We start from the raw sequence: 17,224 nt of genomic DNA on the forward strand, positions 1-17,224 counted from the left end.
TATACTTGAAATAACAGTGTATAATTTGTTTGGACACTATATATTTGATGGAGTTGTCTAAGTTGGATTGTTGAACATGAAATACAGTGTACAGTTTGCTTCCAACTTGCTAATTCAAAATTGCTTAAACTCTATAATAATAATTCAAAACATCGTAATAATCTAAACAATATTTTGCGAGGGATATTTCTTTACATCCTTGTGTATCATTTTGATGTGAGATGGGTTGTAAATACAGTTCTCTAAATAATTTTAACAGAGTTGTTATTTACACGTCTGTTGGCAAGGGTGAGATGCAGGATGAGCGGTTTCAATGTGGGATTCCGTTTTGAAATTGAAGACGTGGACCGGTGGAGAGGGTACTTGAGCCATGTTTATTAGGGTATAAGGGTGATCTATTTTTTGAGCCATGTCATTGTTCAACGCAGTGTGCAAGCACACCCGTGTTGTCTGATTTCGTCAAGGAGTAAAGATGTACAACCCACTGCTTATGTGATTATGGAACATGAATGAGATGCCAATGTCTATGCCCATCGGGATGTATGCTTGTCATGTTATAGTGTTGTCCTATTTTTTCTCCCGTTGCAACGCACGGACATTTGTGCTAGTGAAATCGAAGGAAAAAGCCCTCTTTTGCTAAAAGAAAAACAAGTGGGAAGAAAACCATTTCTGCTTGCTTGTCTATTTTACCACCCATGCGCCGGTCTACGTCAAAACGGCCCGCGCGTCCGCCTTCTACGCATCCCGGATTGGAAGATCTTGAGCACAGAAGTTAGGACCCCTAAACGTGACAATGTTACTGTACCAAGCCTACAACTCATCGCTCCAATAATCAGCGAAGGGTTGGGTCCGTCGGCACGCGGCTGTGGCGGCCAGGCTCTCCAGCCGGAGCTCGTCGCGGAAGGTGGAGTCGGCGTCGTCGTTGCGGTGCCATGCCCAGCGCGCCGCCGTCGCGTTCACCACGCTCAACCGGCCATGCCCAAAGCTCGCCTCCCTCATCAACGAGAGCCGAGCCAGCTTATGATTCTTCTGAAAACTGCGTGCGGCGACCACACAAACAGGACAGAAAGGATTTAGCTATGGAACGAATCAATTTAGTTGATTAAAGCCTACGCGTCGTTTGCAACTTACTCGAATGCAAGCCCTTCTCTGTTCCCGCCGTCGCCGATTGTGATGTGCAGCGGCCCACACGGGTTCGCCTCGTTGTCATAGACCCTTGTCTGCAACAGTTAACATGTGTCCTTCAGGCTCTCACACTCTCACGCGCACGCAGATCAAGTCGGAGAGGCAACAACAACTCACGAAGCGTTCGTAGGCGTGGACGTGGCCGGAGAAGACGACGTCGACGCGGGCCTGGTAGAGCAGGCGCTCCATGGCCTTCCTCATGGCCTCCCCCTCGCCGGCGTGCGCCGCGTTGGTGTTGTACCACGGGGCGTGCAGCAGCACGACGAGCCACGGGGTGGCGCGCCGGTCGACCCGGGCGAGGTCGCGCGCCAGCCACCCGTACTGCTCCGAGGTCGAGTTGAAGGCGGCGTACGAGCCGAGCATGACGACGTGGACGGCGCCCCCGGCCGCGTCGAAGGAGTAGTAGAGCGCGGACGTCGACCCGCTCTCCTCGTGCGGCATGCGCCACCGCGTGGTGTAGGCGACGAACGGGCCGGGCGAGCCCGGGAGCGCCATCCCGGCCTCCACCTCGTGGTTCCCCTCGGTGACCATCCACGGCCGCCGGCTCGCGTGCTCCTGCACGAACCGCCCGAACGTGTCCCACAGCGGCTGCTGGGTGTCGGCGTAGGCGAGGTCGCCTGGCACCAGCAGCATGTCGTAGTCCGTCTTGCTGACGTGGGCCAGCGTCGACGCCGTCCATTCGGTCTGCCCAAGGTCCCCTGAGATCCAAACCGTGAGATCGCACGGCCAGGGCAGCGTGCAAGTTGCGCAACCAGAGGCGATAGATTTCGTGCGTACCTGCGAGCGCGAGCTCGATGGGGAGAGCGGCGGGCGGCGTCTTGAGGGCGAACTCGTCGCCGACCACGCCGCACCGGTAGTAGTACACGGTGTCAGGATCCAGAGGTCCGATTGTGACGTGGTGGATCTTGCCGGAGGAGTAGAGGTAGTAGCGGTACGAGGTGTGCTCGCCGGTGGCCGACGTGGTGTAGCTCCCGGAGGCCCTGCCGTACTCCACCACCGAGTGCCCGTGCTTGGCGTCCGTGACCCATGAAACTCTCATATGGTTCGCCCCGACAACCGATAAATGGACCTGACACGCAGATGTCAATCAAGTTCTCCGCCGGCCGGCCGGCGTCGATAAGTGCACTTTGATCGACGTGCATACCTGTTGAGGGTGGGAGGCGGGTTTGTCGTGCTCCGTGAGGATGACACGGCCCGGTGGAGGCCGGACATACTCGGCGGCGGCCGAGACGATCAGCGTGCCGACGACCAGGAGTACTACGAAATGCGTCGTTATCCTGTTTGGCTCCATGGCCTCGACGTGCACGAGGGGTATACAAGTCACCTGGGAGGATCAGCTCGACATCGTCGTGCATGGACCATATAGTGTGGGGGTACTCTGGCATTATCAACGGCGGCCAGCGACGATGGCAATGGCCGGGCGGGTGGTGTCGATGGCGTCAAGGAACGGGAACGTACGGTTTTGCGCAGCCTTTCGCTTGAAGCGTCGTAGCGCAGAGTGGTGCTGAACCACACCCGCGGCACCCTTTGCTTGGCGGTGACTTCTCCGTGCGACTCACCCACCTCTCGCTTGCTTTAAGCGCTTGCGTAGCGAGGAGCAGAGCAGCCATGCACAGCAGGCAAGTAGAGACGGTTTTTCGTTTTCTTTTGGGACAGTCGATCGTTTTCAGCCATCCGTTGCAGACCCAATTAGACATCTTCTTTTACCTTCAACCATTATTGTTTCTTTTCTTCCTCTCGCACTGCCGCTCCAGCCCAGGCCTAACAGCTTACCACCGCAGCCGGCCCGCGGCGCTCCTGTGACCGCCTCACCGCCCCGCCCTCCCATCAACCATCGCCACCGTGGTGCCGCCACCCTTGGCTTCCCTCTAACCCTAGACATGACCAGCTTTTTCTAGCGAACTTGCACCCCCCAACCGCACCCACCCACACATCTCTAAGATAGATAATGGGGTTGTCTTCCGCCCTAAGATAGATATCGGGATAGCCTGCCACCCTAAGATAAACCCAGCGGGCTTCTCCGACGAGCTCCTTCCTTCCCAACGTTGAGCTCTTTCCTTTCCTCCGGTTGTTCCTTCCTTCACACCAAAATCGGCCCAAATTCTACATTCAGGTTACTTAGAGCATCTGCAACCGGACTTTACAAATCCGGCCACTCAAACGCTCGCAGACGCGGCCGGACGCGTCCGTGGGCACTGACTAGGCAACCCTTAAATCCTGTCGTCCACAACCGTATATCTCATATCCGGTTTCTCATATCCATACTAGCAATGCACCGTAGATAAAAAGAACATAGATCGTCACACAAACATAGAATCAGACAGGAAATGCACATTCCGATCACCAGAAGATCACCGATGGATGTCCAAAAGATTGGCAAAATTCACATAATTCACATAAACGACGGACAAATTTGAACTACAATACTAAGAACTAGAAACTGAAGACAGAGACGGCGGAGATTCACCACTTCCTCGCGGGCCTTTGCCCTTCCGGTCGCCGGCGCAGCTGTAGGTGTTGGCGGCTGGTGGCGGATCGTCCGAGTCATCGGAGGAGGAGCCGCCGCCGTCGTCGTCGGAGTAGGAGAGGATGACGAGCCCTTTTAGCCACTGGACCACCCTGTCCTGCTGCCGCTTGAGCTTCGCGAGCTGAGCTGCCTCTGCCGCTGCCTCCGCTGCCTTGCGCTCGGACTGTTCAATGGCAATCCGGAGCGCCTTGGCATTCTTCCGGCGGAGCCGCCGCGCGTCCATCTCGCGGTCGTAAGCGACCGGCGGTAGACCCATTCGAGGAGCCACACGTCCTCGTCGGGCTCCGCCTACATTCCGCGACGGCAGCGCACGTACTGCTCCGCCTCCCTCCTCTCCCTTTCCCACTGCCGCTCGCGGCGAGCGGCGCGCACCTTTGATTCTGGCTGCGTGTCCGGGCCAGCAGGGCGGGCACAAGCACCCACCGTTGCCCACGTGGGGGAGCAACAACCGGCGGGGGCAGGGGACGGTGTAGGGGAGGCGCGGATTGCGCATGCCGACTGTCGGAGCTGCGTCCAGGCCGGGTGGGGCCAGCGCCGGCATCTGAGCTGTACCGACAGGGAAGTTGCGGCTGCGGTGAGGCTGCAGATCCGGAGCTGCCCCCGGTCTCCATCTTGGACCGCTCCAAGGCGATGCGGAGGGCAAGCTCATAGTCCGGATCCAGCTCGGAGTCGGAGCGGCCGCCGGAGCTCGACATTGGGTCGGATTCAATCAGAATCGGTGTGGGGAGAGGAGAGGACGGAGCGAGAGAGCAGAGTGAGTGAGTTAGGGTTTCAGAGCGATGAGCCGGATGGGGTTTTTTGTGGGACATCCGTTGGGTCAATGGTGGGCCCGGCCTTATCAGGCGGATGCGCCCGAGCGTGCCCGGGCCACCCCATATCCACACCATATTTGGGCTGAATATGAGGGGTGTCGATCAGCCCGGACGTTTGAGGCGTCCGTCTGGGTCAAAAAATCAGGACCGATCGGTGACCAGGCGGATGGCCCGGACGTTTGAAGCATGTTTGGGGCGCCTGGGTGTAGGTGCTCTTACTTGTAGCTATTGTGTTTTCTTTTACACTACATCAGCAGCGCGCCTTGTCGCGAGGGTGTCGGTTTCAACAATGTGCCCATGCATGTAATGGTGAAGTTAGTAGAAAGGCAGGCTTATCATATGTATTCAATCAGGATAAAATAATAAAAAAATATTCAAGTGTAATCGGAGCAAGACATCATCAATATATACCAAAACTACAGATTCAAGTGTAATCGGAGCAAGACATCATCAATGGATACCAAAACTACAGTACAACACATCTCCATAGCCACCAGAATGATAGTACAACACATTTGAAGAATGGAATGTTCATATACAGGGTAAATTAAAGGATGCAATGTTCATACACCGGTAATGGGCATGCGCGGTGGACAGGTCCAGTCGTCTTGAACAGCAGTGTCAGAGAGAATGACTCTCATTGTGTTCTCATTGAGCCTGAGTCTCAGATGGCCTTGTGAAGCCCAAGATGCTCTAGCAGGAGATCAAGCATCATTCTAACTGGGATCCTTACAATGCTTGTCTCGGCCTGTGTCATAGGAAATTTTAGAATGGTTATATAATTTTCCAGAGTACTAAAGTTGACAACAGTTGGTTTTATACCATGAAAACAAAGGTCTGGGTAACTAAAGGACAATAATCTTTGTTGTGCAAGAGTTTTATTAGATTCTTACTGTCCTATTCGACAATTGAGACAGTAATTGAAAAAAAATCAAATGCTACCATGAATCATAAGATAAACCAGCAGAAAATCTAAAGCCTAATCATCGGACAAAGTCACACACATGAGCAGATCGCTTCAAGTATTGTACAAAGAACAATGGCCTAGGAAACCAATCCACAATGCAGCGAGTTTGCTACAAAGAAAATCCTAAGGACAACCTGTACACACTCATACGCAAGCGTCAATTCTGGTGTTTCCAACTTTAATGATAGGCTAATCGAAACGAGAGGCCAAGCAGTCCTGGATAATCATTTTGAAAAGTCTAATTAGACAATGTTAAGTGCAAGAGAGGCAAGGTGACTAATTCAACAATGCGCCAGGAACGGCCAGAAAAAGATGATTGCACTCACACATCCATTGTAGTTCTTGTAGTCCTTGTTTGTTTTGCAACAGGCAGACCAATGTTACCAAGAATGGCATTAACCATAGACTTTGGGCTGATCAGCTCTTCAGTTAATGAGACACCAAACGATTCGATAGGTATAATATATTTGGAAACAGAATGTGTCAGGCCAGGCTCAAAAACAAGAATGACACGATAAGTAAGAAAACAACGGTGGCACAAGTTAATATGTGAATAGGTGGCCTTTAGATCGTTTAATAGATTCATTATGTGAGTATTCATACTAAGTAAAACTCAATACCACAACTAAATTATAATCAATAGATTTGGAGTATTCTCTCTGAAAAGGGCAGCATTTTTATACACAGCCCGAATAACAGTAAGATCACTCACGTGAACCCTAGATCGATACTACTGAAGTACAGAATTTATAAGCGACCGACAGCTCGTGTTTACCTTGTTCATTGGTGGCACCGTGGACTGCGTTTTCCATGTTCCTGTCGCCGGCGTGGTGGACATGAGTTCCCTCCATGCACTGATTGGTATTGAGTAGTCAGTTGCTTTCAGATCACAAAGAACTACATCAAACAAAGATGAATCTAGCTAAAGGATGCATGTCCTGCATACAATGTATATTAGACAATGCTAAGAGCTAAAAATATTGATTGGTGCAAGTTTGAAGAGAACAAATCTAAATTACATCATACTTGAATCTTAGCAAAGCAAATGGTCAAATAATATATGTATGAGTGGTAGAAGAATAGCAATGGCCCAAAGCAGATACGCGAAACAACAATCAGGATCCAGAAAGTCCAAGGCAAGGCCTCTAAAAAGAATCTGCTCCACACAAGAAGAAACCAAAGACATTTTTACAGCAACATAGCCAGTCCTGCCAAATAGTACATGAATTAAAGAAGGAAACGAGCTTACCCAGTAGGAGCATGACTGGCACGACCACCGACAGTAGAGGCGAATGACAGAATCGTCCGTGGAAGGAAAAATCGAGCACGGCAAGTAATCTGCAGTGCAAACCACGCGTCAAATATAAAGCTTCCGCCACACACCAATATGAGTCTCAATCCAAAAAAGTAGAGCCAGACCAGGCCAAGACACTAATATGAATCTCAATACAAGGGCACAATGAGCACTGAAGATTTTTCAGCATGTACCATACATCTAGAATAACATGAGCAGCCCTCTGCAATTTATTACTGATGCCCATGCGTATGTTACGTATATTTACTAAGTATATAATTAGCAAAGGAGAGAGAGAGAGAGAGAGAGGGGCGAATCTTACCAACGAGGGGCGAGACGGGGAGTGGTGGCTAGGTTCCGCCGACGTCCAGCAGGCTGCCGATGTCGTTGATGATCCGGTCGGCGTCGTCGATGAAGAGGGTGGCAACCCCGGCGACGAAGCCCGACGCGCTGCCGCCATCCTCCTGCAGCGACTGCAGCTGCCGGAACTGGTCGTCCACCATACCCTAGGAACAACAGATCGGCCACGCCGGAGGCAACGGGTCAGGTCGAAATGGCGACGACGACGACGACAACCCCCTACTGGATGCTCCAGCGTGATGTCACACTTTGACATAGGGTATAGTACACACGTATGCAAAATCTCTAGCATCTAGACTCTATCTTAGTACATTCTCTGATGGTGCAAACTTTACATATGAAGATAATTAACTTATCTAGACCCCAGGACGGAGGAAATCATTTCAATCGATCTTAATAATACCTTGGTATGCTTTATATTTTTCCTGGGACTAATTATGTATGTGGTGATGACACAATCCTAGTGGGATAGCATCACCCATTCCTTGTTCAAAGCAACATCACAATAAACCAATCCGTGTCACAAATCGAAGGTGGGGACTGGACAACGAGCTATGTCCAACGGGAAGCAACACCAGCAGCTCACAATATAAATAAAAAGTGTCATCAGTAAAGTAGTTGACAATAAACTATAAGCTCAAATCATAGAACTATTGTTGCAGGTCAAAACAATTGAAGTATGATTTACCAATCTACAAACATAGGCACATAAATAAAATTGTTTGATTCTTGCCTTTACATATATAATATAAACAGAGACACATAATGAGGACTCCTAATAAAAAATCTCAGTTTTTGTTTCGCTAATTTACAGTGAGAAGAGAAATAAAAACATGTACAATCTGGAAGTTCAACTACTTTCAATACAATTTTCTTCTGGTTTCTAGTTTTTCTTAGGAGAGAACAAGTAACACAACTGAATAAAACAAATCAAAGATGATTAAGGGCTGATGCAGTACAAGGAAAGTAAGAGGAGGAGAGGGGGACAGACCTCCCTGGACATGCATATCGCCCCACCTCCCTTGCCCTTCTTCTTCAGGTCCTTCTGCTCCTTGCTCATCCATCCCCTTCTTCTCCTTTTCTCTGCAGCACATGGACGGGGGAAGCACCAAATTGATGCCCCCCAAAACACAAATCGGTCCAAATCACAAGTATTATACAAGGTAAAAAAATGATTTTTCGGTAAGGAACAGAAGAGGGTAGATAGAGGGAGAGGGCCGAGGATACCGTGGCTGCCGCTATGTTGTGTTGGGGAAGAAGCACACCCCCTCTACCGCCGAGTGGTGGTGGAGAAGCTGCTCCTAATATAAAGCTATTCCTGCAACCTGTAATAACACACTCAAGTTAATGGGATAAGCACACAAATTATCTATCTAGTACAAATCCCCTTATCGCTGTTGTAGTTATCTTTTCCTTGATAAATTGTATTGCTAGGGAGGCCTTCCCTATAGTTTTCCAGTCAAAGTTATAATAATAAAGATGCATATTTTGGCACAATTATTCTCTAGCTAATCCACTTGCCCTCTTATTCTACTGACTGGTGACAAGGCATGAGTGTGGAAATATTCTAGAGCATGCATCTCAGTCAACTGTATGAAAGCCTTACAGAAAGATCAATTGATTTAAATTAATGATTGTATACTACGTACCCTAATATTATAGAGCAGCCACCATCAAATGAATCATAACTCATGAGGAACAGACTGAAGGATAATGTCTCAGTTGTTACACTTGAGCAGCAAACAAATTAAAACGATCAATTTAGAAGCAAAAAAAACTTTTTTAGATCAATCTATCTGAGTGCAAGAGTGCAGTGCAGAGGCAGCCCTCTTGTCCAGTGAAAAAAAATGATGTGTGCATACAATGGATACATACACACACAATTTGCTCCAGTTTGAGTCATCCAAAACTAAACCATAACATGATGCGCGCACACAGAGTTTGCTATGGTTTTCTTCACGGATGATGAACCCAAACGTCATGCCATCCAAAAGGAAGGTGCAAACTAAACCAACACAAGGTACAAAGTGTAGATGATGTTCAGATGTGGGGGTAGATTGGGGGAGAGGAAATTCACCATGTTGGTTCTGGGTGCCTGCTGTTAGGAAAAATCTTTAGGTTTATTGCAATCGGATTATTTGCCTAGCATTAGATCACCTAAGATATGATTAACAAAGAGGTTTGTGAGATCTTACAGGCTTGCTCGATGCAGGCACAGCGGAGCCCATGATCTCAAGTGGCGAGGATGAGCAGCACCAGTGGCGCCAAGGTGATGTAGTCGTGGAGAGGCAGCAGCTCACCCAGGAGCTTCGCGGTGGCAGCAGGAAACCGCCGGCACAGCCTTGCGGCGGCTAGCGATGGAAACGGCCTTCCCATTGCGTAACACACCCCTAGATCGGTAGGTTTGAGGGAATTAAGGGGCTAGATATCATGTACGTGAACTCAGGTGCCATAAGTATCCAGGCCCCACCCTTTATATGTGTGCTCGCAATAGGGGACCAAAACCATCTGTTGGTTAGAGGTGCCCCCGATCAGGGCGATTCTGTTGGGGTCAACAGCCACGTACGTTGGTTCGTGGCCCATACCCTTAACGATACTTTTTACCCGGTCAAAGCCGAGATCAACCAACATTCTCCCCCTTGATCGTTAGGCTCAACTTCATTCGCCCATTTTCCATAGGAATAATATATAGAAGTAAGGTGTTACAACAGCGAATGTAATGCCATTAAACCTCAATACTTATAATACATCAGCCTACTTCAAAATGGAAAACATATTACTTAATGGGGGTGGTTTGTTTCGAAGGTCCTTACTTCCAGGATCAAAAAGGCTTTCCAACAACCCATGCTAGCAACATAATCTTACAATTGGGTGGTAAGCCTTCGATAAACGGATCCGTAAAACATTCAGACATACTCATACACTCAACTTCAATAGCTTGATCCTGGATTCTATCTTTCACAACAAAAAACATATTGTCAATGGTTTTGGCAACGCCATTTGACTTGTTGTTACTCACAAAGAAAATTGCACATTCATATTGCAGTAGGTGGTTTAGAAATGTTGTCTACCACCATAATTTCGAGAATAAAACTTATTTGACATACAACCTGCTCAGTAGCCTCTTAACATGCCACATAATAAACTGCATCATTACTGATGCCATCATTGTCATTATGGAGATTTTCCACGATATAGCTCCATATGCGAGGGTGGGGATGTAACATAACGTGGAAACTCAATATCCGCACACCTCGCAGAAAACAATGTCTGAATAGCCTACGATATTGAGGTTACTAAGACCTCTTATTATTGAGCATGTAAACTTTATTGCCTTGATTTACTGCGAAACTTTTCAACGGCCTTTCGAGTTGTCCATTTCTGAACTTGTACATTTGCCAATTATCCCGATCATAAATAGGGCACATTTATACTTGAATACTTATATTGCTTCTGACAGCTAAAGCATAAGGAACTAACATTATCTGATCAGTTCATAATGGTTCCTTGAACACTAAGATGTCCACTTTTATTGCCCTTAACTTTAATAGCAGGTGAGACAGAGTACTAGTACATAACCATTTTTTCGTACTCTATTGACGTATGCCATCATAATAAAACTTATACTCCTTTTGGACCAATATCTTGGCAAAACTCAATACAAGCAAAGTAATATGAGGCATCACCAAGACTCATACTCATAAATAGAAGATAGAAATTTCTTGGCTCGACAAAAATATTTCATCTTCACAAGGTAGTGAGCTTACTCCCCCTCGACTTATGGTATGAGTGTCCCAGCGCTTGTCTTGTTTCATAATTGTATTTCTTTGAATAATATGCCTCATGTCAACTTTATCTTCATGACGGAACCTTACGGTTGAGTCATACGTACATTTTTCACTCAGCCAACACAAGAGCATGTTATAATAATAACACAAGCGTCACAACAACTCACCAAGAAAACTCTATTGAGTTACATCATTATAGCTCATAACTTCCATCCTATATGGCAAGAACGCGCTAAGATGATCATTCACACACATTATTAAACGCAGGGAAATTGTTAAGGCTCAACACTAAGTGTTGCATTAGGAATTTCTTCTCAAATTACCTAATGCATATGAACAAAGATCTAATGGAGTTATCCTTAAGATTCATATTCACATGCTCCAGGTTCCTTGATAATCACTTTAAAAATGGAGAACATAAATCCAAAAACTTGATGACAATCATCTTAGCTCTAAACCACAACACCGTTGGGTAGAAGATGGCAAAGAACTTCATGAGTTGCGACACATGATTATAAAACAACGTTGGTTAGAAATATAAACATGAGCCACATGATACTGACAAACTTGCCACTTCAATAAAGTGTGACACATGATTATAAATGACGTTGGTCAGAAGTATAACCGCAGTAACATCATAATCAACATTAGATTAGCAAGCTTGCCACTTCAACATTCATGTGTGCTTCATAATTCTCATAAGGGAGCAAGTACATGTAGTTTCTCATTAAAAAAAAGTCAAGACATTCATGTGATCTTTCACTCACTATAATCATTCATTCTCTTCATGTGATCTTTCACTCACTATAATCATTCATTCTCCAAAATAAGACTTCTCGTTGGTTCCATCCTACTCGGAGAATTAATTGATGCGTTCATCATTTCCAATATTCAATGAGACATTCCATTCTTCCCCTCGAAATGTGGTAAACATGACCACAATTTCAACGAGGTCTCATTATTCACATACACCTTAAGAGTGCCATGGCACATATCATTATTGAAAATAATTCATTCATAAATATTCTCACCACATGGTAAGACGATCATAAAAGGGTTGATTATGAAGGACAAAAGGTTCATATGAATAAACAAAATGTCTTCTATTGCTTTATTCTTTATTGTCCTCGTAGCAAAACCCCTTAAAGCCGATCTTCAATGGGTAAATATCTTTAAAATGTTCCTTAATAGAGCCCAAGTACTTATTGACATATACTAAAAAAATACATTCTTTATCTCAGAGGAGATGGTATGCTTCATGATAAGGAGTGAAATATGGTTTCTCCCACTCAATTGCTTTCAGGTCATACTTTTCCATCTTGTCATCAGAGTTCACAATAGAAAACTCATGAAGGTCCAAAACCTCTATCATTAAGAGAGCCCTTTCCTTCCATTTGTGAAGATCAACTCCATTGTTCAAATAAATGAACTCAACTTTGTGGTCCATTGCTAAACAAGGACACGATTTTATGAGCATCATTATTAAACATCAAACAAAACACTTGAATGGCCTCAATCAAAACAAGATACTCATGTTCTAATCCGTATCACCGTTGGGTTGAAAACGGAGAAGATCACTTTTGATCCAAAATTTGGACATGACAATAATCAACGTTTGTCAGAATATTGTCATATACCATAAAACATATGCTCATAAATGACATCTCTAACAAAAACTTCCTATTTTGGCTCTAGAAACTTCGAATCACATAATGATCAGCAAACTTATTACTAAATTAGTAGCCAACATTAACATAAAGCACCATTATATGGTGCAATCCTATGTGTTATCACAAACATGGATTCATAATTTATCACTGATCATCTTACATTAAACTTTGACATCATAATGTCAATAATATCAATAAAATATGTCAAGGTTTATCATTAAAAAACTTCAATCACATCAGAGTAAACATTAGATTGACACCCTTTGTGTAATGACACCATAAACATTCTCCAAACAAAATTTGGATATTACACCATGCTTTCACCGAATAATAACATTTGGTAAAAATTTAGCAGTCAATAAATGACAGCTCATGACCATGATATGACATTAAATTTCTCTAAATATTCTTCTTCTGTGAATCATTATGCCGAGCCTCCGTCACCTTCTGTCAATGCATGCCAAAAGACACAAAATGCACCTCACATAGTGGTTTAACATTATGGCTCATCATCATTAGACTGCGTAGTGCGGTGCGGAAAAGCCGAACCACGCGGCCACTAACACTTCCTTAAGATGGCCTCGGCCAGACTTGAGAGATGATCACAACTTAAACTTCATGCTCAAATAAAATCTTCGAACAAAATGTCCAGAAACTTTAGAGAGGTACACGTAATCATGCAAATAAAATCATCTCATCACGTTAATAATTCAACATTAAAATGCTATTAAAGAGAGATTATCACTAAAAAATAATACCATATAAATAACATCATAATCTCATAGCATTATTCACCCCTTAAATTTCAGACATTCTCCAATTTAAAACAGTACATAAGACATTATTTGAAAAATTCAAACTCCATAAACTGTACTGAAAACAAGAAAATGCCTGAATAATTCATCATACATATTGGCCACATCATTCTCATATTAAATATAAATTTGACAACATTAATTTTCAATGTCAATAGATATTTAAAATGATACTCAACATTAAATTTCATGTGTCAAAATAAAACAAAAAATATTTCTTATTGGCTCCTTTTAATTCTGTAAAAATAACATAATTTTCTAGCTATTTTCATTTTAAAACAGTGCAAGACATTTTGAGAATCATCATAATACAAAATAGCACTGAATAAGGGAAAATACACAGAACATCAGAATTGGCCCATGAAAACCACGTCAGACTTTTATTGATTCGGCCTAGGAGAAAAGATTCAGAGGAAAGAAAAAATCCTCCCGGGCTTAGACAAACTCGGCCGAAGCCCAGCCGCAAAAGCGGCTTGTAAGACTCCCGAAGGCCCATGCGGCCACCGCCTTGATCGTGGCCGTACGATCGAATCGGACGGACCAGATCGATCTCTAGTGGAACAAAACCGCCACCAGTCGAAACCCTAGCCCTCATTTTTCTCCATCCATCCCGATTTTCTCGCTCTCTCTAGAGGAGTGGTCCAACTGCGGCGGCGACGGTGAGGTGCGCACACACAAGAAGACACGGCGGCGCGAGGCACGCCGGACATGGCGACGCGGTAGCTTCGCTCGCCGGAGCAGCGTGCACAAGGACTTGGTCCGGCGCGCTCCTCCGTCGAGCGTAGCTCCGGAGACGCGACCACGTAGCCGAGGCGTTTACGGGCATTTCGCCGGCGGCTGCCGGCGCACGCTTTGACGGCGACGGCGAGGAACAAGGCACGAAGTCCAGCAGCGGTTGCATCTTCTTTCCGCGCCGTAACGAGAGACAGCGGCGTTCCGGCCATGGCGTACACGCACGGCGGTGGCCGTGGCCGTGCGGACCCTAAGGCCGGCATGCTCATAAACGTAAGATCCAGCCCCTCTTTAGTTTCTTTTCTTTCGATTTGAGGCATGGGATTGACTTTGTAGGGTTCCCAAAAATTTGGGGATTGACTAGAGTTAGGGTTCGTCTGAATTGGGGCTTTCTTTAATTGCGCCAATTCATCATATTCTAATGGCTAACAGGGGCTAGTTATCATGATTACATTAACATTATGCGGAAGCATGGCAAAATAATAATAATTAGACTAGCCGAACGGGTTAATCATCATTATTCTCTGATTAGGACTAAACCCCCTAGCGAATTAGATCTTGACCGAAAAGCACAAACCCTAAAGATGGCTAAAACCAACAGTCTAAACTTAATCATTAACCTTAAACAATGATCATCTGAACTTAATTGTTGATATTAACATAATTAGATGATCATTAGGGATCTAATCTAGGCTTACACGGCTCAAGATACCATTGTTAGGAAAAATCTTTAGGTTTATTGCAATCGGATTATTTGCCTAGCATTAGATCACCTAAGATATGATTAACAAAGAGGTTTGTGAGATCTTACAGGCTTGCTCGATGCAGGCACAGCGGAGCCCATGATCTCAAGTGGCGAGGATGAGCAGCACCAGTGGCGCCAAGGTGATGTAGTCGTGGAGAGGCAGCAGCTCACCCAGGAGCTTCGCGGTGGCAGCAGGAAACCGCCGGCACAGCCTTGCGGCGGCTGGCGATGGAAACGGCCTTCCCATTGCATAACACACCCCTAGATCGGTAGGTTTGAGGGAATTAAGGGGCTAGATATCATGTACGTGAACTCAGGTGCCATAAGTATCCATGCCCCGCCTTTTATATGTGTGCTCGCAATAGGGAACCAAAACCATCTGTTGGTTAGAGGTGCCCCCGATCAGGGCGATTCTGTTGGGGTCAACAACCACGTACGTTGGTTCGTGGCCCATACCCTTAACGATACTTTTTACCCGGTCAAAGCCGAGATCAACCAACACCTGCTCCTCCACCTCCTCAGGCTGATTTGCTGCAGATGTGGCTGATTTGCTGGTTACGGTTGTACCCACAACCTACAGAGACGAATCGAGCGTTAGAGAGAGAGCAGGACAGAGGAGAGGGGAGAGGAAGCGGTGGCTTACCACCTACACCTGACCTGCGCAGGGGAGGGGAGCTAGAAGAGCCGCAACATCTTCTCCATGGGATGGGCCTGCACACAATCACGCATCAGAGGAAGATGAAAACCAGAGGAAGAAGAAGAAGAAGAAAAGGTAAGGAAGGATGCATACCGAGGCTCTTGACGGGATCCTGCGGATCTGAGCTGCGGGCTCGAGCTTGGCCACGGCCGCCGCCGCGCTCACCAATGCACCGATGGGGGACGCGCCGCTCCCGTCCGGCCCTGAAGGATCTGAGCTACGGGCTCGAGCTCGGTCACGGCCGCCGCCGCACTCACCAACGCGCCGATGGGGGACGTGTCGCTCCCGTCCGGCCCTGAAGACCCCGTCGGCTCGGAGGAATCGATCCCGCGAGGGGCGAATCCACCGGCCACGGGAGAGAAGGTGAGGGGATTGGGAGAAGGTGAGGGCCGGCAGCAACGGGGAGAGGGTGGGGGCGCGGTGGGGGTGGTGGTGGACGACGGCGGCGACGCCGGGGAAGTGGGCGGCGGGGGAGGGGGCTAGGGTTAGGGGAGGGGGCTGGGACGTGAGGACGCGCGGGCGGGGGGCGAGTGCGGGGAGGATGCGACTAGGGCTTGCCACGGGAGCTGCTGGCTTTTATAGGCCTCTATGTGAAATGACCAAAATACCCCGGTGGAGGCATGGTATTTACATATTTCTGCCATTACTATTCATTGCAGCAGTGCCAGCTCGAGCTCCGACGGCCCAGGTTGATCCAGATGTTGATCCGACGTCCAAAAACGCATCAAGCAAACCGATCCAACGGCTGAAAGTCACTGACCTCTGAGGAGGCTTGTACATCCATCCTTCTCTTATTTCTGGATTTTACCTAAATCTAAGTTGCCTACTATGGGAGCGCCTATATGTCATATGCTGGATTTTATTTAACTTCCAGTCACTTTTTGATATGCCCTTAGACTAGTCACAGTGGGAGTAACTTCAGCAGTAACATCGAGTTCAACTCAGCAAATTTGCTTATGTGACAGTGAGTTAATCAGGAGAGAGGTAGTTATAGTAACTTAGCTAGTTACTGTAACATCACATATCCCAATGCAATATGAGTCTATAACCTAATAAATAAAGCTTTGCATGTTACCACACTTATGTTACTACCCACTATAAAGATAGTAACATAGTCAAAGAATATGTGCATGTTACTAGTGTATGTTACTCACTATTATGGCTAGTCTTAGATTAACATCCAAGGCCAATCCAAAGCCTCGTGATGGGCCCGTTTCTTTCCTGCATTGACCCACCATGCATCCACGAGGATGCATGCAAAGTTTTTCATTCCCGGAGAAGTAAATGCATGCAAGTTTTGCATTTACACTGATGCTACGACATGTACGATCCTAAGCTCATCTTATTTTGAATTCGTGATTGTGACTTGATTAGAAAATACCCATCCGGTTGAAGCTTGCAGAACGATCTTATGTTATGGAACAGAGGGTTCACAAATACTCCTTCCGTTTTTAAATATTTGACTTTTTAGACATTTCAAATGGACTACACCATATGGATATATGTAGACATATTTTAGAGTATAGATTCACTCATTTTGCTTTGTATGTAATCACTTATTGAAATCTCTAAAAAGACAAATATTTAGGAACGGAGGGAGTAGCAGGTAATTACACATATTGACTTGTGCCA

The 17,224-nt window shown here is 46.3% G+C and overlaps 1 protein-coding gene and 2 long non-coding RNA genes across 3 annotated transcripts; 1 reads left to right on the top strand and 2 right to left on the bottom strand.

The window, feature by feature from the left end:
* Positions 1 to 467: 467 nt before the first annotated feature.
* Positions 468 to 2,602, bottom strand: LOC123041369 (purple acid phosphatase 22-like). Its single transcript, XM_044463992.1, has 5 exons — positions 2,330 to 2,602; positions 1,963 to 2,254; positions 1,303 to 1,883; positions 1,132 to 1,220; positions 468 to 1,036 (listed from the first exon to the last, which is right to left on the bottom strand). Exons 1-5 carry the CDS (start codon positions 2,474 to 2,476, stop codon positions 811 to 813), a joined length of 1,335 nt encoding a protein of 444 aa, XP_044319927.1. The 5' UTR covers positions 2,477 to 2,602; the 3' UTR covers positions 468 to 810.
* Positions 2,603 to 8,138: 5,536 nt separating this feature from the next.
* On the bottom strand, positions 8,139 to 16,096 carry LOC123045397 (uncharacterized). Its single transcript, XR_006421383.1, has 5 exons — positions 15,686 to 16,096; positions 15,553 to 15,606; positions 15,398 to 15,469; positions 9,223 to 9,240; positions 8,139 to 8,470 (listed from the first exon to the last, which is right to left on the bottom strand). It is a non-coding gene; the product is annotated as an uncharacterized lncRNA (long non-coding RNA).
* LOC123045398 (uncharacterized) lies at positions 13,269 to 15,244 on the top strand. Its single transcript, XR_006421384.1, has 2 exons — positions 13,269 to 14,423; positions 14,979 to 15,244. It is a non-coding gene; the product is annotated as an uncharacterized lncRNA (long non-coding RNA).
* Positions 16,097 to 17,224: the final 1,128 nt, after the last annotated feature.

Source organism: Triticum aestivum, chromosome 2B (assembly GCF_018294505.1).
Source record: "Triticum aestivum cultivar Chinese Spring chromosome 2B, IWGSC CS RefSeq v2.1, whole genome shotgun sequence".
In the NCBI taxonomy this organism is placed as follows: domain Eukaryota; kingdom Viridiplantae; phylum Streptophyta; class Magnoliopsida; order Poales; family Poaceae; genus Triticum; species Triticum aestivum.